At 44.0% G+C, this 19,150-nt stretch overlaps 1 protein-coding gene across 2 annotated transcripts in view; it reads left to right on the forward strand.

Moving 5' to 3' along the window:
* LOC141133260 (granzyme A-like) overlaps positions 1–19,150 on the forward strand; it is a 163,068-nt gene that overhangs the window by 13,196 nt on the left and 130,722 nt on the right. Inside the window, exon 1 of one of the 2 annotated variants that reach the window (XM_073622528.1) lies at positions 15,849–15,967. The exons of the other annotated variant lie outside the window; for it this stretch is intronic. Within the exon in view, the coding sequence (XP_073478629.1) occupies positions 15,916–15,967 (52 nt within the window). The 5' untranslated portion in view covers positions 15,849–15,915. Of the gene's footprint in view, positions 1–15,848; positions 15,968–19,150 lie in introns of those variants that run through there. 2 annotated transcript variants of the gene reach the window in all.

Consider the following 19,150-nt stretch of genomic DNA (forward strand, 5'->3'; position numbering starts at 1 on the left):
ACCGCAGAAGAGGATGTTCGGGGCCACTCTGTGCAAAACGAGCTGCACAGTGGAAGTAAGTATGATATGTTTATTTAAAAAAAATAAAAAACAATCCTTTACAATCACTTTAAAGTTTTACTAAACCCAGGAAACTGCATTCACCATATCTGGTCTCCCACAGTACACATAACATGGAAATACAATAGTTTTAGTAAATATAAACGGCTAAATACTTTTTCTCATCAGCAGTTAGAACAGTCCTGTGACTTCTATCAGTGTCTGGTTAAAGCTTGTAGGAGGAGTTTTAATTCTCCCCTGGTTGTCCTATAAGGCTGCAGGGCCCCTGACCCTCTGTCTAGACAGCGCTGATTGGCCCTGTGCTGATCACATGCACCCTGCCAAGAAAAAAAAACTCTGCAATACACACCAAACTAAACATGTGCAGCTTGTCCCCTAGCCTCTGTTCTATGAGGAGATGGCTTGGGAACAGTGGAAGAAGAGGAGGAACAGAGAAAATAGGATCAAACAGCCTCTTTACAGTGTAGAGGATTAAGCCCTTAGTTTCCACAGTGACTATAACAAGCATGTTTTACTGCATATACAGGCTGATTTTACTGCTGTTGGTTTAGTAACACTTTAAGCCTTTTGAACCACTTTAACTGTCTCCTACAACATGTCCTAACCACACCATTAGCATGCCCAGTCTCTAACGATTTCCTATAGTAAGTCTGCACACTTTGGAAGTTTTCTGTAACATTGCATATACTAAATATTATGTGCAGCCCTTTCATGATATCAGGGGTGATAGTTGAGGGCACCTATATCTCCTACGTTTGTGGACAGGGCTTAACGCACTCGAAAGGGGACACTGGGAACTTCACTTGCTAATACCTGTATGGTGGAAGCTGTGGTCATGAGAACTCTGCACTCCAACATAGAAGTGTGTAAAACTTTCAGTACAATTAACACTTTGTGCACAGTTCACTTCACCATGACTTCACACTTGTTTAACCACATTGGCCATCTTCTTCACCATGCAGCACTTCAGAGGGGAAACCGTAGAGCCTGTATCCCGCTTCTCCAGCCTAACTTTGATGTCACCTCACTCACAGTGATATACTTGGGCTTCTCAATAGTATTAAATATAAACTCTCTGAGTTTCTGTACTTCTGAGGAGACTCTCATTCACTCTTCCCCGAGACCTAAAGGCTCGCTAGATAGGGGCTTCACTCCGTGATGTTGGTCCCATATACATGGCAGCGGTCGCTAGAGAGGGGGTTCAACTAAGAAACCCCCCCCCCCCCCCACTACCAGAGCACTTTGTCATCCCTGCCAAGTCCCACTATGTACTCGCCAGCTGGCAGCTAAAACACCGAACACTCCTCTGGTTATTCATGGCAATGGCAATAAATATAGCCTTTACTTTACAGCATTTATCACCACTTGTTAACCCTTGGTAGTGCTCATCTCCTGTTGTAAGCCATGTTCTTTTGTACGCCTTACATGCACCCCTTTGTAAAAAATTCAGACCAGGCACTTTTAGAACTTCCAGAACATTTACTTTAATGTCTTGCAGATACAGAATTAATGTAACACAGTCTCTTACAAGTGTCTCCAAACACAGCTCTAGTTCATCCTAGCTTAGGCTGTCCAGTTCCTACCTCTTAGTTAGGAACATTTCCTTCAGTAGAGTGCATGATCTGACTTCCGACAGCCCAACTGGGTACCCCAAAAGGGGAGGCCACATGCTCAGAGGAGAATTAGATTCGGCAGCATTTCTGCCTATCTGTTCCCATGAGGAAGGCCAAGAACCCCAACAGGTTGCCTCCCCTTGAGATTACAGCCCACCTCAAGGGGAAGATCTATGAACACCCAAGAGTTAGTAACCCTTACTCGTTCCTGGGCAGCCTGCTATACACAAACCTTATTAACACATACTAGAAACAAAGTAAATGTTAATAACATGAGGTTGTGTGAACCCCACAGAAGGCACCTACCTACAAGTTAACAACCACTGGCTTACAGTGACCAATTCCTTTGCATATTCTAGTAAAAGAAACAGGATCACTTAACTCCCCATCTTCCCACCAGTAGTTTCTCCCCTTTTGTCACTGCTGCTTCATTCTGCTTGGATAATAGAAGTGGAAGTGTAACCTCCAAACCATCCTTAGCAAAGCAAATTTTGATACATACAGGGCTGGGTTATTTGACAATACATTTCTTTAAGTAGTTGGTAATGAATGTGTAAGGTCTGGGATTTGGCAGGGCAGTAACTGTCTCACTTCAGATAACATCTGACTCCTGACACTCAAGCTAAAGGTTTAGGCTCAGACAGAAGTAGATAATGAAAGGTTCGTGGGTCCAGTAGCATATGCTACCATTTTTGCTGCACAACTGTTTCCATGTGATGCTGCACTTTGCATGTCATATTGTGCTGCATTATTTTTTTGGGGTATGGGTACCAAAATAAAGGGTTGATGGCTAAGATAAGAGGTATCAGCTCTGTGGACATAGTTATGCAGCATGCATGGCTAACATCCAAAGGACTCTATGTCACTTGTATGAAAGTTTGGGGTTTTTGTGTCAACAATTTTCCTGTACAACATGTAGGTAGGTGCAGTCTGCTTTCTCCACTGCAGGTTGCGCTTGAAGGAAGCAGTACCACAGCTGGAGAGGAAGTCAGGAGAAACTTGGTTTCTCTATGGTTTTTGGGCCCCCTGAGGCAACGTTCCAGTTGGCTATGCTACATTCAAATGACCCCTGGCAGCCATCTTGGGTCAGCGGAGTGAATGTTTCCCGGTGGGGCATTCTCCTGCTGGGCTAATTGTAGCTGAGCATTCTCTTCAATACAAATTGAGTTACAGTACCTGCAACCAGGCTCTGTGTCAATACTGTCACTGCACCTGCCTACAAACACACACATATTGAGCAGACAGGGATGTATAAAGGTTCACTTTATACATCAGCCTTCCTTTACTACTCTAGTACAATAACCTTTAGGTGTCACAGTAGTGTGCCCAACTCAACACATTTTAAATGTCAGGACAAAGTTGTCAAGGCTGACCTACTGTTAACCTGACTACTTTCTGTTGATTAGTGCTCTCTTTAATGTAATATCACAGTTAGACCAAAACAGACATTACAACATACATTATTAGTAAATGGAAGAAGGTGCCAAAATGGTGTCCTATGGTGGAATTAGGCTGCAATACTTAACCAACGTAATTTATGCACGTCGACTCCGTATACTGCATATGGCATTTCATATTATTAGTCCCATAGCAGGGGTGTATCAATCGATTGCTCCATACACCATGCAATCAAAGTGGGAGTACTGGAGTTTTCCAAAATCAAAAATGATTAGTAATTACTACACTTGATCAGAAGTAATTTTTCAGTTAAGCAACCGGATCAACTGGTTAGCACTACACCCAGTACTAGTTCTAGTAGTAGTTCTCCCATAGGTACCAATAGACTATTATTAGCAAAAATACTGTAGATTGTACCCTTAAGACAGGATTTACACTGTTCCATGTTTAGTTATTTATTTTTATGAGCACATAAATGGATTAACTAGCTTAAAACTGCCAACATTTAGGTGCCAAGTTTAATTTCACTCTTCCCACTTTCAGAAAGTGCGTAAAGGCCAAGTACACCAGGAAATTCACTCACTGATGCCAGTTCCTTCTGTCAATGGCTGTACAAACAAGGCTGTTTTGATCACCCTGCTTGCCAGTGTAGCCAAGTCCTGGGCCTCTCCGGGCCTAATGGTGACTTCCAGAGTTATGCTGCGTACACACGAGAGGACTGTCCGACAGAAAAAGTCAGACGGAAGCTTTTCATCGTATATACCGATCGTGTGTAGGCCTCATCAGACTTTTTTTTTCAAAAAATCTGATGGGCCTAGAAATAGAACATGTTCTAAATCTTTCCGAAGGACCCAATTCCTATTGGGAAAACCGATCGTCTGTATGCTGATCCGAAGGACCAAAAAAGACGCATGCTCTGAAGCAAGTACAAGACGGAAGCTATTGGCTACTGGCTATTGAACTATCTTTTTCTAGTCCCGTCGTAAGTGTTGTACGTCACCGCGTTCTGGACGGTCGGACTTTGGTCGGACTTTGGGTTGACCGTGTGTAGGCAAGACTGCTTGAATGGAATTCCATCGAAGTTACATCGGAGAAACCGCCGGAGTTTATTACGACGGCTAGACCGGTTGTGTGTATGCGGCATCAGGGACAGCTGACATCCTTCTGTGTAGAATGGGTTACAAGGCATGGTGGGTGCAATGTAAGGTAGATTAATGGGCGCCAGACACTTCTTGAATGCAAAGAGATTTATTCTCTCTTAAACAGAACTGTGGGAGAGGGGGTTAGGGACAGGACACCCTTCAGTAGTTGCAATGTTAATTAGCAGACTTCGAGACTTCTATAGGTAGACAGCCATGCAGGGAAAGACACCCAGCCGGACGCGACATCCGCATGTGTAGACACGCTGTCTCTCTTATGGCAACAATCTTAAACAGTTTCTAACAAAGGTTGCAATTAACTCTTTCACTTCCTCCACAATCTCCTCTTTCGGTCTTCACTCAACTGAGCTCACAGCCTATCACCTAGACCCACTGATCCCCTGCCATTGAATCTCCTGAGCTCCTGCAATCTTCTCACTGAGTATCTTCCTCAAGCGTCACCCCCGCGTCCCTGCTGGGTCCCTAGCATGGCACTCACAGATTTTCCTCAAGCGTCACCCCACTGGCCTGCTCGGTTCCAGGCTTGGCAAACAAGACTGCCTAGCAAGCATCACCTCTGCTGGCTGGGTCCCTGTCTTGACACCTGCCAAAGTTTCCCAATTCTTCACCATCCCCGGTTAGTGAGAATGCTGCTCTGGTACTTTCTTCGCTTATTTACGGTGGTCCCTGGTAATAAGGTGGATGGTCCCTTAGTGGCAACAGCTTCCTCTCTACCTTCGACCATGACAGGTTCTCCGTCCAGGAGAACTGTATGCTTCTCTCTTGCTTCTGGATAGGCCCTCAGACAGCCTAGCAGCCCAGGGCAGGATAGGCCTCAGGCTCTGGTCTAGCAGCCCAGGGCAATACAACACACGTCCACCCCGACAGCCGTCCAGGTGGCACAGAACCCGATCTCCTGACCTCACCCAAATAAATAGGCTCTCCCAGCAGGCCAAGGGACCCAATAAAATCCCTGCCCATTGGCTGAGATACCACATCTATTCCTAATCCTTAGAATGCTCTTGTCTTATCTAATGCCACCAGATACCCGGCCATCTAGTGACAGAGAGAAGTGCAGCAACTCCAGAATTAGGGTGGAATCAATTGATCTCATATCAACTGGCCAAGGCAACTATCACTTGGCAGATAAATTTAAGAGCAACCCTGCCTAAACAACAGGGTGCTACACCAGCTTGTGTAAAGTGACCCAAAGGTTTTGGTCCGCCAGACTAGCATACAGAAAGAAAAGGTCCGGTGAAGCCCACACACGATCGGAATGTCTGACGGAATGATTCTGTCGGACCTTTTCTACCCGGAAAGTCCGGTCGTGTGTACGTGGCATAAGGCCCCATGCCCATGGGCATTTTAAAAAATGAGCTGCAAAGCTAGTACCAACGCTAGGAAAAAAATCCGCGCCAAAAACGCAATTTTTTTCACGTTTTGCTTTGGCGTCAATGCGCGTTTAGCCACGCTAGCTTTGAGCCGTGTTTCTCTGTCTCTATTCAAAATCAATGGTTCCCTATGGGAGCCCATTGATTTGAATAGAAGTCGCACCAGAAGTCGGATCCAGATGATCAGACTTGCGGTGTGACTTGTGTGCTGAGAATCTTGAAGGGGAACCCTGACAAAATTGTGCGTGAGGTTCCCCCCAAGATCCATGCCAGCCCCTTATCCGAGCACGCAGCCCGTCAGGTCAGGAAAGGGGGGTCCATACCAGGCCACATGCCCTCAACATGGGGGAGTTGGTGCTTTGGGCCAGAGGGGACCCCTGCTCCCCCCCCCCACCCCAATGCACCTTGTCCCCATGTTGATGAGTACAAGGGCCTCTTCCGGACAACCCTTGCCCGGTGGTTGTCAGGGTCTGCAGGCGGGGACTTATCGTGATCTGGAAGCCCCCTTTAACAAGGGACCCCCCAGATCACGGCCCGCCACCTTAGGTGAATGAATATGGGGTACATCGTACGCCTACCAATTCACCTATATAAAAATGTGTAAAAAATAAACACATTACACTGGTCCTGGTTTTTTTTTTGGAGCTTAAAAACGCCTATGCCACTTACAGCTCAAAAACGCGTTGGTGGGCATGAGGCCATAGGTTAACATGGAGAGGCGTTTTTAAGCTGCAAAAAACGCTCATAAAAGCGGCTGTAAAAACATCTGTGGGCCTGAGGCCTTAAAGGCATAATGTCCTTCGGGTCTCTTTTATGTGGAATTCCCAATGGGGCTGATGTCTCAACTTGCCTGACTAAAGACTACAAAGGGCTGCCTTTAATGCTGGGCAAAAGGGGCAGCTGCCCCGGGTCCAGTCATTCTTGTGGGGCCAAAAGCAGCTGCCCCTTGAGCCAGTGCTGCCTGGAAATAGTTGTTCAGTGGATTTGTCTATCACTCACGAGATGGGGGCGGAATTGAATGTTGGGAGTGCTGGAGATTGGTTGGGGGTTATGTCTGTAGACTTTGCGGTAATTGACCAGCTTGGTAAGGTAAACCTTTTCTGGGGAGAGCGTCTGTCAGTCCTGGGCACAGTCACACAGACCCCTCTCAGTCATCGACCCGCTGCAGAACTACTTCACTGGAGGGTTTGGCAGGGTGTGCCTGGTGTTCGCCTGACATCCTCTGGACATAATCAAGGTGAGACCGATGGGGGGAGACAGGGGAGGAGGTCCTGTGTAATGATGGGGGTAGTATGAGGAAGGGGGTCTTGTGTAATGATGGGGGTAGTATGGGGGAGGAGGTCCTGTCTAATGATGGGGGTAGTATAGGGGAAGGGGATCCTGTGTAATAATGGGGTAGCATGGGGGGAGGGTTCCTGTGAAATGATGGGGGTAGTATGAGGGAGGGATCCTGTGTAATAATGGGGTAGTATGGGGGGAGGGATGCTGTGTAATGATGGGGGTAGTATGGGGTAGGGGATCTTTGGTAATGATGGGGATCAAGCTAGGGACTTGTTTGTGGACCATTTTTTTATGTTTACATTATTAAAGTTCTTCTTAGATAAAGTATCTCACAAAAGTGAGTACACCCCTCACATTTTTATTATATCTTTTCATGTGACAACACTGAAGAAATGACATTTTGCTACAATGTAAAGTAGTGAGTGTACAGCTTGTATAACAGTGTAAATTTGCTGTCCCCTCAAAATAATTGACACACAGCCATTAATGTCTAAACCTCTGGCAACAAAAGTGGGTACACTCCTAAGTGAAAATGTCCAAATTGGGCCCAAAGTGTCAATATTTTGTGTGGCTACCATTATTTTCCAGCACTGCCTTAACCCTCTTGGGCATGGAGTTCACCAGAGCTTCACAGGTTGCCACTGGAGTCCTCTTCCACTCCTCCATGATGACATCACGGAGCTGGTGGATGTTAGAGACCTTGTGCTCCTCCACATTCCATTTGAGGATTCCCCACAGATGCTCAATAGGGTTTAGGTCTGGAGACATGCTTGGCCAGTCCATCACCTTTACCCTCAGCTTCTTTAGCAAGGCAGTGGTCGTCTTGGAGGTGTGTTTGAGGTTGTTACCATGTTGGAATACTGCCCTGCAGCCCAGTTTCCAAAGGGAGGGGATCATGCTCTGCTTCAGTATCAGTGGCGGCTGGTGAAGTTTTAGGATGGAGGGGGCGCCAGACCCCGCCCTTCCTTTTTGACTCCTCCCACTTGGTGAAAATGGGTGTGGTTTCAGTGAAATAATAGGCGTGGCTCTAAGGTGGTGTGGTTAGCGTCTGAGATGAACAAGGGATGGAGGGACAGCAGCCCAAGATCCTACACAACAATAGAAATATGTGTATTCTAGAATGTTTAACAATCAGCAGATAAAGATATTCCAAACGCCTGGTGTTAGCACTTCAATCATCCCGGTACCATGGTTGTTATGATGTCAGGATGATTGAAGCGCATTATTTCTATTATTACATTGTAATATAAAATGAAATCATTCAACTCACCATAATGCAGAATCAGTGGGAGCCCTGAGCGTCTCACTAGCCATGTCGCCTGCCACCAGATGCCATCAGGTGTCCCCAGCGGAGTCCGTCCTTACATCAGGTGCCCCCAGCAGAGTCCCTCCTTACATGCAGCCTGTCTCACATAAAATGCAGCCTGTGTCACCACCAAATGCAGCAGTCTGTGTCACCACCAAATGCAGCAGCCTGTGTCACCACCAATTGCAGCAGCCTGTGTCACCACCAATTGCAGCAGCATGTCAAAGCCACAAAATCTCTGCGCTTAGGACAAAAAACCAAGGAGAGAGAGGAGAAGAGGAAGAAGAAAGAGGTCGGGAGAGGTGGGGATGAGAGAAACAAGGGGGTGTATACCCCACTAAAGAGAGAGAGGTCAGTGAGGAGAGATGGCGAGAAAAGGGAGAAATAGCTGAGGAGATGGTGTGCTGCCTCCCCTAGTTAAGCCCTCAAAGAGGGCTAACGTATGTATCAGAATATAAATGGGGGTATGGCGCTACCTTGTGGGGGGTATATAAGTGGTAACAGTAAATGCTGGTAAGGATGTTATATTAAATAGTATATTGATTAATATATACCATACGCAAAAGGTGAAATAGTGCAATAACTCATAAATGGATAAATACCATAAGTATATGCCATACACAAAGGGTGAAAAAGTGCAATAACTCATAAATGGATTAATACCATAAAAAATTGTGAGTCCAACAAAATGTGATGAAAACACCCCATAATTCATGCACATATAATAACAAGTGTGAGATGTTGGTTAGTTGCAAGTAATGACCACTAGGTGCTACTACTATATGTAAACTGTGCCACTCTTGTGTTGAGTCCAACGTGTTCCTAAGTAAATGACAAATGCAATCCAATCGGAAAAATAAAGAAAAAATATATAAAAAAATATAATAAATAATAAAAAAATATTAAATAAAAATACAAATACAAAATACAAAAAGTCTATTCAAAAAGTGATATATTCCCAAAATGTAGATATCATGACAAAGTTCCAAGAGCTTTAGTGACTGTAGTGCCCACAGAGGAGAATATCCGTGACTTCTGTGCTCCCCCTTTTGGCTCCCCACTCACCGGCTCCCAATACCCCTGCAGGGGTAACAGACACTTTAAGATCCCAATGCCGTCCTCTTGGTGGGTATCCCGTGGTTGCTGAGATATGGTATCCTCTCTCCCAGGATTTCCAGGTCACTCCTCCATATCACCTTATCACCTTACTCCACGTCCAAAAAGGGAATCGCCAGAAGAATCCTCATAAGAAAAGATGCCACCTCATAGTGTAGTATGTGTCCCCAACAAAATGCAGTAACCTGCGTCACCACCAAATTGCAGCAGCCTGTGTCACCACCAATTGCAGCAGCATGTGTCACCACCAATTGCAGCAGCATGTGTCACCACCAAATTGCAGCAGCATATGTCACCACCAAATTGCAGCAGCCTGTGTCACCACCAAATTGCAGCAGCCTGTGTCACCACCAATTGCAGCGGCATGTGTCACCACCAATTGCAGCAGCATGTGTCACCACCAAATTGCAGCAGCCTGTGTCACCACCAAATTGCAGCAGCCTGCCTGTGTCACATCAAACACCCCCTCCCCCCGTTACTTGCCTTGCTGTGTGTTGTCCTCTCCAGCGGTGTCTCCTGTGGAGAGGTCCGCTCCTCTCATACTTCCTGTTTCCTCTCTCTCTGGCGCAATAGGAAAGAGAAACAGGAAGTGACATCAAATTGAGATGTCAATCAAATCTGAAGCGCGGAGTAGTTTCCGCTCGGCGCCTGTAGTATATATTACTATAGGCGCCGGGCGGAAGCTACTCGGTGCTGCAGAAAGCGCCGCAAGGCAGGCTAAACGCCCGCAAATGTAGTGCCAAGTCTGCAATCTTGTGATTGCATAGACGTGGCGCTTCCCATAAGTGCGTCCGAACACAGTGCACTTAAGGACCTTTTTTTGTATTTTTTTTTTTAAGGGCCAACTTTAAAAAATTTTTTTTTTTTTTACAATTTTTTTTTGTGACTGCCTGGAAGGGGGGGGGGGGGGGTGGATGTGCGGCGACCAGGCACCCCCTATGGATGGGCCACCACTGTTCAGTATGTCACAGTACATGTTGGCATTCATGATTCCCTCAATGAACTGTAACTCCCTAGTGCCGGCAACACTCATGCAGCCCCAGACCATGACACTCCAACCACCATGCTTTACTGTAGGCATGACACACTTGCCTTTGTACTCTTCACCTGGTTGCCGCCACACACGCTTGACACCATCTGAACCAAATACAGTTATCTTGGTCTCATCTGACCACAGGCCATGGTTCCAGTAATCCATGTCCTTAGTCTGCTTGTCTTCAGTAAACTGTTTGCGGGCTTTCTTGTGCATCACCTTTAGAAGAGGCTTCCTTCTGGGACGGCTGCCAAGCAGACCAATTTGATGCAGGTTGCGGCGTATGGTCTGAGCACTGACAGGCTGACCCCCCACCCCTTCAACCTCTGCAGCAATGCTGGCAGTACTCATACATCTATTTCCCAAAGACAACCTCTGGATATGATGCTGAGCATGTGCGTACAACTTCTTTGGTCGACCATGGGGAGGCCTGTTCTAATTGTAACCTGTCCTGTTAAACTGATGTATGGTCTTGGCCACTGTGCTGCAACTCAGTTTCAGGGTCTTGGCAATCTTCTTATAGCCGAGGCCAGTGATGGCAAACCTTGGCACCCCAGATGTTTTGGAACTATATTTCCCATGATGCTCATGCACTCTGCATTGTAGTTGAGCATCATGGGAAATGTAGTTAACAAAAAAAAAAATCTGGGGTGCCAAGGTTCGCCATCACTGGCCTAGGCCATCTTTATGTAGAGCAACAATTCTTTTTTTCAGATCCTCAGAGAGTTCTTTGCCATGAGGTGCCATGTTGAACTTCCAGTGACCCGTATGAGAGAGTGAGAGCGATTACACCAAATTTAACACACCTGCTTCCCATTCACACCTGAGACCTTGTAACACTAACAAGTCACATGACACTGGGGAGCTAAAATGGCTAATTTGGCCCAATTTGGACATTTTCACTTAGGGGTGTACTCACTTTTGTTGCCAGCGGTTTAGACATTAATGGCTGTGTGTTGAGTTATTTTGAGGGGACAGCAAATTTACACTGTTATACAAGCTGTACACTCACTACTTTACATTGTAGCAAAGTGTCATTTCTTCAGTGTTGTCATATGAAGAGATATAAAATAAAAAATATTTACAAAAATGTGAGGTGTGTACTCACTTTTGTGAGATGCTGTAAGTCAGGGGTAGGCAACCTCAGCACTCCAGCTGTGGTGAAACTACAAATCCGATCATGCCTCTGCCTCTAGGAGTCAAGCCTGTGATTGTCAGGGTCTTGCAATGTCTCCTGGGACTTGTAGTTTCACCACAGCTGGAGGGCCAAGGTTGCCTACCCCTTCTGTAAGTCTATGTGTGTGTGTTTGTTCTTTGGAGTGTTGGGGTGGAGAGCGAAAATGCATGGGGGGGGGCAAGAAAATTTTTGCCCAGGGTCCAATCAATATTAAAGATAGCCCTGAGACTACATGAAGCGGATCAACGAAGAAACCAAGAAAAGACCATAGATCTGTATAGGCAGGCCTTTCTGGTTGGTCCCACTTTTAACCCAGGTTCTGCATTCTTGATTATGCAAACAGCCAGGCACAAGGCAATTTTCACAGCCAGGTGCACACAATCTCAGTATTGCACACACGGAACATGCAGATAGTGTCTCTTTTGTTTTTTTACTGTTTGTCGAACTGGGATGGGGCTAGGGATAGGATTACTCAGAACTAGACAAACTTGATCAGGGACACTATCTAGAGCACAGCTAACTCCTATAGAACAGTCTCTTGTGCAGAAAATTATGTAGAGCCCAGCACAGGGGGAATCCCACAGTGGAAACAGCCTTGGCAGCAGGTCTGGAACAGTCCCTCCTCAAAAACGTCTTGTCATCTTTTTGATGATTTCATGGTGTTCTATAATTGAACAAAGGGCATTGGAATGTTGTAATGTCCCCTTGTCCATTCAAAGAATGCCTTATAGCCTTTGAAAATGGCTTTACATATACTTTAATATTTCACATTTTATTTACCAATTCCAGTTTTTAACCACTTGACCACTGGGCACTTAAACCCCCTTAATAACCAGACCAATTTTCAGCTTTTGGTGCTCTCACATTTTGAATGACAATTACTCAGTCATGCCACACTGTACCTATATGAAATTTTTGTCCTTTTTTTCACACAAATAGAGCTTTGTTTTGGTGGTATTTAATCACCGCTGGGTTCTTTATTTTTTGCGCTATAAAAGAAAAAAAGACCGAAAAATCTGTAAAAAAATGCATTTTTCTTAGTTTCTGTTACAAAATTTAGTAAATTAGTAATTTTTCTTCATATATTTTGGGCAAAATTTATACCGCTACATATCTTTGGTAAAAATAACCCAAATCCGTGTATATTATTTGGTCTTTGTGAAAGTTATAGAGTCCACAAGCTATGGTGCCAATATCTGAAAATTGATCACACCTGAAGTACTGACGGCTAATCTAATTTCTTGACCCCTTTTTGGAAAGAAGACATTCCAAGGTATTTAGAAAGATGCATGGTGAGTTTTTTGAAGTTGTCATTTTTTCCCACAATTCTTTGCAAAATCAAGTTTTTTTTTTTTTTTTTTTCACAAAATTGTCATATTAGAAGGTTATTTCTCACACACAGCATATGCATAGCACAAATTACACCCCAAAACACATTCTGCTATTACTCCCGAGTATGGCAATACCACATGTGTGAGACTTTTACACAGCGTGGCCACATACAGAGGCCCAACATGCAGGGGAGCACCTTCAAGCGTTCTGGAGCACCCAGGCCAATTCTGACATTTCTCTCCTACATGTAAAAATCATCATTTATTAGCTAGAAAATTACATAGAACCCCAAAACATTATATATGTTTTTTTAGCAAAGACCCTAGAGAATACAATGGCAGTCATTGCAACTTTTTATCTCGCACGGTATTTGCGCAGCAATTTTTTGAACACTTTTTTTTGGAAAAAAAACTGTTTTGTGCTTTAAAAAAGAAACAAAACAGTAAATTAGCCCAATGTTTTTGCATAATGTGAAAGATGAAGTTATGCCGAGTAAATAGATACCCAACATGTCACCTTTCAAAATTGCACGCGCTTGTGGAATGGCGCCAAACTTCACTACTCAAAAATCCCCATAGGCGACGCTTTAAAATTCTTTACTGGTTACATGTTTTGAGTTACAGAGGAAGTCTAGGGGCAAAATTATTGCTCTCGCTCTACCGATCGCAACGATACCTCACATGTGTGGTTTGAACACCGTTTTCATATGTGGGCGGGACTTACATATGCGTTCGCTTCTGCATGCAAGCACACAGCAACAGGGGCACTTTAATTTTTTTTTTTTTATTGTTCATTTTACTTTATTTTAGTTTGACACTTTTTTCCAAACAAACATTTTTTTGACCACTTTTATTCCTATTACAAGGAATATAAACATTCCTTGTAATAGGAATATGGCATGACAGGTCCTCTTTACAGTGAGATATGGGGTCAATAAGACCCCACATCTCACCTCTAGGCTGGGAAGCCTGAAATAAAAAAAAAGATCCTGGCTTTGATCGTAGTGGTGAGTCGGTAGAAGCACCGGAGGGCGGCGGGAGGGGGGGACGTCCCCACTCGCCTCCCGTAAGAACGATCAAGCAGTGGAACAGCCACTATGATCGTTCTTATGGTGTAGGGAATAGCCGGCTAAAAAAGTTGATATCAGAATGATACCTGTAGCTGCACCCATCATTCAGATTTCCCCGCACAAAGTCAAGGACGTCGTATGACAGCCGGCGGGCAGGAAGTGGTTAAAACACATTTTTTTTAACACAAACTTGTACATTTATACAATATTTCTAACACATAACATGTACATACCAAAAATGACACATGTGTGAGACTTCCACAGCCTGGCCACATACAGAGGCCGACTACAGCCGAGTATAGCAGAGTATGGCTGAGCATGGCTGAGCATGGCAGAGCATGGCAGGGTATGGCCAAGCATGGCTGGGTATGGCTGAGTTTTGCAGGGTATGGCTGGGTATCACCAAGTATTGCAGAGTATGGCTGGATATCACCGAGTATTGCAGAGTATGGCTGGGTATGGCGGGGTATGGCAGAGTATGGCAGGGTATTGCAGAGTATGGCGGGGTATTGGAGAGTATGGCAGATTATCGCCGAGTATGGCTGAGTATGGCAGGGTATTGCAGGATATCGCTGAGTATGACTGGGTATGGCAGGGTATCACAGAGTATTGCAGAGTATGGCTGGGTATAGCAGAGTATTGCAGGGTATTGCGGGGTATTGCAGAGTATTGCGGGGTATTGCAGAGTACTGCGGGGTATTGCAGAGTATTGCAAGGTATTGCGGGGTATTGCAGAGTATTGTGGGGTATTGCAGGGTATTGCAGAGTATTGCGGGGTATTGCAGATTACTGCGGGGTATTGCAGGGTATTGCGGGGTATTTCAGAGTACTGCGGGGTATTGCAGAGTATTGCGGGGTATTGCAGGGTATTGCGGGGTATTGCAGAGTATTGCGGGGTATTGCAGAGTACTGCGGGGTATTGCAGAGTATTGCGGGGTATTGCAGAGTACTGCGGGGTATTGCAGAGTATTGCGGGGTATTGCAGAGTATTGCGGGGTACTGCAGAGTATTGCGGGGTATTGCAGAGTATTGCGGGGTATTGCAGAGTATTGCACAGTATTGTGGGGTATTGCAGAGTATTGCACAGTATTGTGGGGTATTTCACAGTATTGTGGGGTATTGCACAGTATTGGGGGGTATTGCAAAGTATTGTGGGGTATTGCAGAGTATTGCGGGTATTGCAGAGTATTGCGGGGTATTGCAGGGTATTGCAGAGTATCGCACAGTATTGTGGTGTATTGCAGAGTATTGCACAGTGTTGTGGGGTATTGCAGGGCATTGCAGAGCATTAGGGATGGCTGGATGTCACTGAGCAGTGCTGTGGGCACTACACATCCAGCCCACAACGCTGCTACCATCCATCCATCCATCCCCCCCTCCGCTCACAGTGTACCGATCGGTACACAGAGGGGAGGAGAGGAACCCACGTCATGAGATGACACCGGTTTGTTTACATGTGATTGCTCCGTCATTTGACGGAGCGATCACATGGTAAACGGCCGCGATCAGCGCCCATTTACCTGGATCCATGGTGCGCCGGGTCCTCTGGACCCGGCGGTCACGGATGTGTTTGGGTACACGCCCCAGGGGGTGCGCGAGAGGGGAATTCTGGGAGGACGTCATACAAAAGGTAATAACTGTGGGGAATGAGCTTATGGAGAAAAAGAAAGTACAGTTGTTAGGTGGAGGCAAGATAGGATTCTCTGAATAGAAACTTTTTTTAGGAATTGCCTAAAAGTGGACAGAGTTGGAGCTAGTCAGACTAAATGGGGTAGGGAATTCCATAGGATGGAAGAGACTCTGGAAAAATCCTGGAGGTGAGCATGGGAGGAGGTGACGAGGGAGCTAGAGAGCAGGAGGTCTTGGGAGGAGCACAGAGAACAATTTGTTTGAAATAGTAAAAGTGAAACTGCAAACAAGGTGGTGTCTGCCCACAGTGTATATAACTAAGATGAAAACTCCAGTTGCTATCTTTGCTGTTTAGAAAAACCAAAACCAAGATGCTCCGTTGGGTTTCCGCATGTCTGTTAGCTTCCCTACTGATTCCAAATGGTAAGTTTGACCTATGAAAGAGAAATCAGTACAGGTAAATGAAAGGCATTTTCTTATCATAAATGCTTAAAGGCCAGACTCATGTTTGCTTTGTAATTTTTACACAGTTTATCAGTAATTATTTTTTTTTTTTAAATATAACATCCACCTAAATTTGAGGTAATTTTTGATGACACATATGGCTTTCTACATAATTACTAAATTACATTTGTCAGATTTTTTTTTTTTAACTTTACATTTTTATTAGCATTATAAAGAGCAATCCAAGGAGTGTGAACATTCTTAGTTACAGTAAGTATATTATGGTTAACATTATTTAACAACAAACAACCGTAAATTTTTAAACCATCGTACAGTACAAGATCTTGCAGTGAAATAAGTTTGTATAGTGTCCTTTGATCCGCCTACCCAATGGGTGCTAACTATAGACGGATCCAATTCCACTCTTTATAAAGGTGACAAATACAATAAAAATAGATCAGTAGTATCCAATATGGTATTAATTATACATCACAACCTTTTAAATAGTTAGAGGCTCTTTGATTTTTAAGCCATTCTTGCCAGTTTCTTATAAAATTATTAACCGAGGAGTTTTTCTGAGCTAGAAGAAGCTCATATTGTGCTTGAGTGTTTATTCTAGCGACCACCCTTGACAAGTAAGGAGTTTCTGTAGATTTCCACATGCTTGTGATGGTTAGCCTTGCTGCTACCAGAGTATGTGTTACTATCGTCCTAAAACATAGTGGGTATCTTTTCAGATTTATTTCTAGTAAGGCCATTTCTGGTGTCAAATCTATTAACATGCCTGTGAGGTCTGCTATAAAAGAGGAGATAGCGTTCCAGAAACGTGTTCAATTTTTGCAGGCCCATAGTGTATGGTATAGGTTACCTTAAGACTCATTGCACCTCCAACATAATGGCGATATGGAGGGGAATATTTTTGCCAATCTATATGGGGTCAGATTTTTTGAGAATTGTCCCAATATTCAATGCAAGCAGATGTTTTGTTATTGTTGTTGGCATGTAATTTTTTTTGGGGTGGAGCGGAAACCCTCTTTTTAGAGGGTTCCAGCTCCCACTTCCTCCCGGGGCACCTCAAAGTATGTTCACCTCTCCCCCCTCCGTCTCGGCAATCATCTGGGACACGTCACAGGTCCCAGATGATTGCCTGGCCAGTCACAGCGCGGCTCGCGCATGCGCAGTGCGGCTCGACTGTCGCTCGCAGTGACAATGACAGCACCGCAGAGAGGAGGGGGAGAGGAGCGGGGCTTCATTCCCCCGCATTGCTGGACCCTGGACAGGTAAGTGTCGGATTATTAAAAGTCAGCAGTTGCAGTATTTGTAGCTGCTGACTTTTAATTTTTTTTTTTTTTTTTTAGTCGGAACTCCGCTTTAGGTTTTTCTTTTATCACGGACAAATGGCTTTTTTGAGATAAAATATAGGTATTGTTCCTCCATAATTTGTTATTAGTACAGATTCGGCCTGGTTTGATTTCCAATGTTATTGGAGCGTGGTCAGACCAGGAAATTGTATGGATCTGAGCTTTAATTACATTTGGGAGCAAGATTTTGTCCGTGATGAAATAGTCAATCCTGGAATAGGATATGTGAACCTGGGAATAAAAGGTGTAATCCCTTTCAGTGGCATGTAAATACCTCCAGGGATCATACATATCTTCCATAGAGAACATTTTATTGAGTCCAGATCTATTGGGTTTGCCTTGCTTGGTGGTGTTGATATTGGAGTCTAGAGGTGCATTAAAGTCCCCACGTAATATTAGGCGGCCTTTCTGTATTTTTCGAGGTTTGTGTAGAGTTTTTTGGATAAAATGTTGTGGGTTCTTGTTGGAGCATATATACAATAGTGTAGTTTTCATCCTCAATATTTGCAGCTAATATAATAAATGTTCCTTGAATATCAGTCTTGACTTCTAATGGTTGAAAGGACACCGAGTCTTTTATTATCGTTATTACTCCTTTCTTTTTCCGAGAGTAGTTGGATACATATATACGAGGAAAGTTATTATGAGAACATTTCGGAGCTTTATCCTCTGCAAAATGCGATTCTTGTATGCATATAATATTGCTGTTCAATTTTAATATGTCTTTCCAAAGAGCTTTCCATTTGAATGGGCTATTAAGGCCCCTTACATTCAGTAACATAAATTTAAGTGCCATGAAAATGGTAATTTTGGATGCTAAAGAAAAACATAATTGAATTTATCCTGATGGTTTTTAATTGTTGTATCCTATTTTGTCCAGTAGGTGGTAGTCTTGTACCATTTATAAATCCAGAGACGTTTTAGTTTCCAACTGTTCAACAAAAAAGTCAAGGTAACAATAACAAGGTAACAATAAACTTGGCAATATAAAAAAGAGAGAGATAAAGATATACTCCCGTGTACAGTTTATATGTACTTGTTTTTGGGGTTAACATAGAAACAGTTCAACTGAAAAACAATAATTTTCTGGTTTAAGGTTCCCTGAGCTGAGCTTTCGTGAGAAGCTACTTTGCCTTATGATTGGATAGATTTTTATATTTCAGTATGTATTATTTAGAGGCAGATCCATAGAAAGGTAATGAAGAAAGCGTGTCATTTATGGCTAGTTTGCCATTGTGTGGCTTTTTCCCATGCGTTATCTTCGCTTGGAGGTAATAAGCCCCATTTTTTCAAAAGTTTCAGGCCATCTTCCATATTCATGATGGTATATTCTTTTCCATCTCTTTCCAGCATTAGTTTTGTAGGGAAACCCTACAGTACAATATTATTCCCACATATGGGCCAGGTAGTGGTGCGTTATGTCTTGCAAAATACATTGGTTGCTCCTTCACTTCGAAAAAATGAATTTTAGCAATCACATCTCTGGGTAGTTTTTCTGGTATATGTTCGGGTTTAGGTAGTCTATGTGCTCGGTCTATCATGAGCTCTTGATGTGAGATTTCAGGTAGAAGAGTCCATATCATCTCTTTTAGGAAGCGTTTCAAATCAGAAGGTTTAACATTCTCTGGAATACCTTATAATTTTATATTGTTCCTTCTTGAACGATCTTCCAAATCAATTACCTTCAATTTAAGGTTTTTAACTTCATCTTATAATTCAAAATGTGCATCTACCAGCTCATTGTGTGCATCCGTAAAATCGCACGTTTTATTTTCCACATACTCCACTCGTTCTCCTAGTG

This window comes from Aquarana catesbeiana, linkage group LG01, assembly GCF_042186555.1.
Source record: "Aquarana catesbeiana isolate 2022-GZ linkage group LG01, ASM4218655v1, whole genome shotgun sequence".
NCBI lineage: Eukaryota > Metazoa > Chordata > Amphibia > Anura > Ranidae > Aquarana > Aquarana catesbeiana.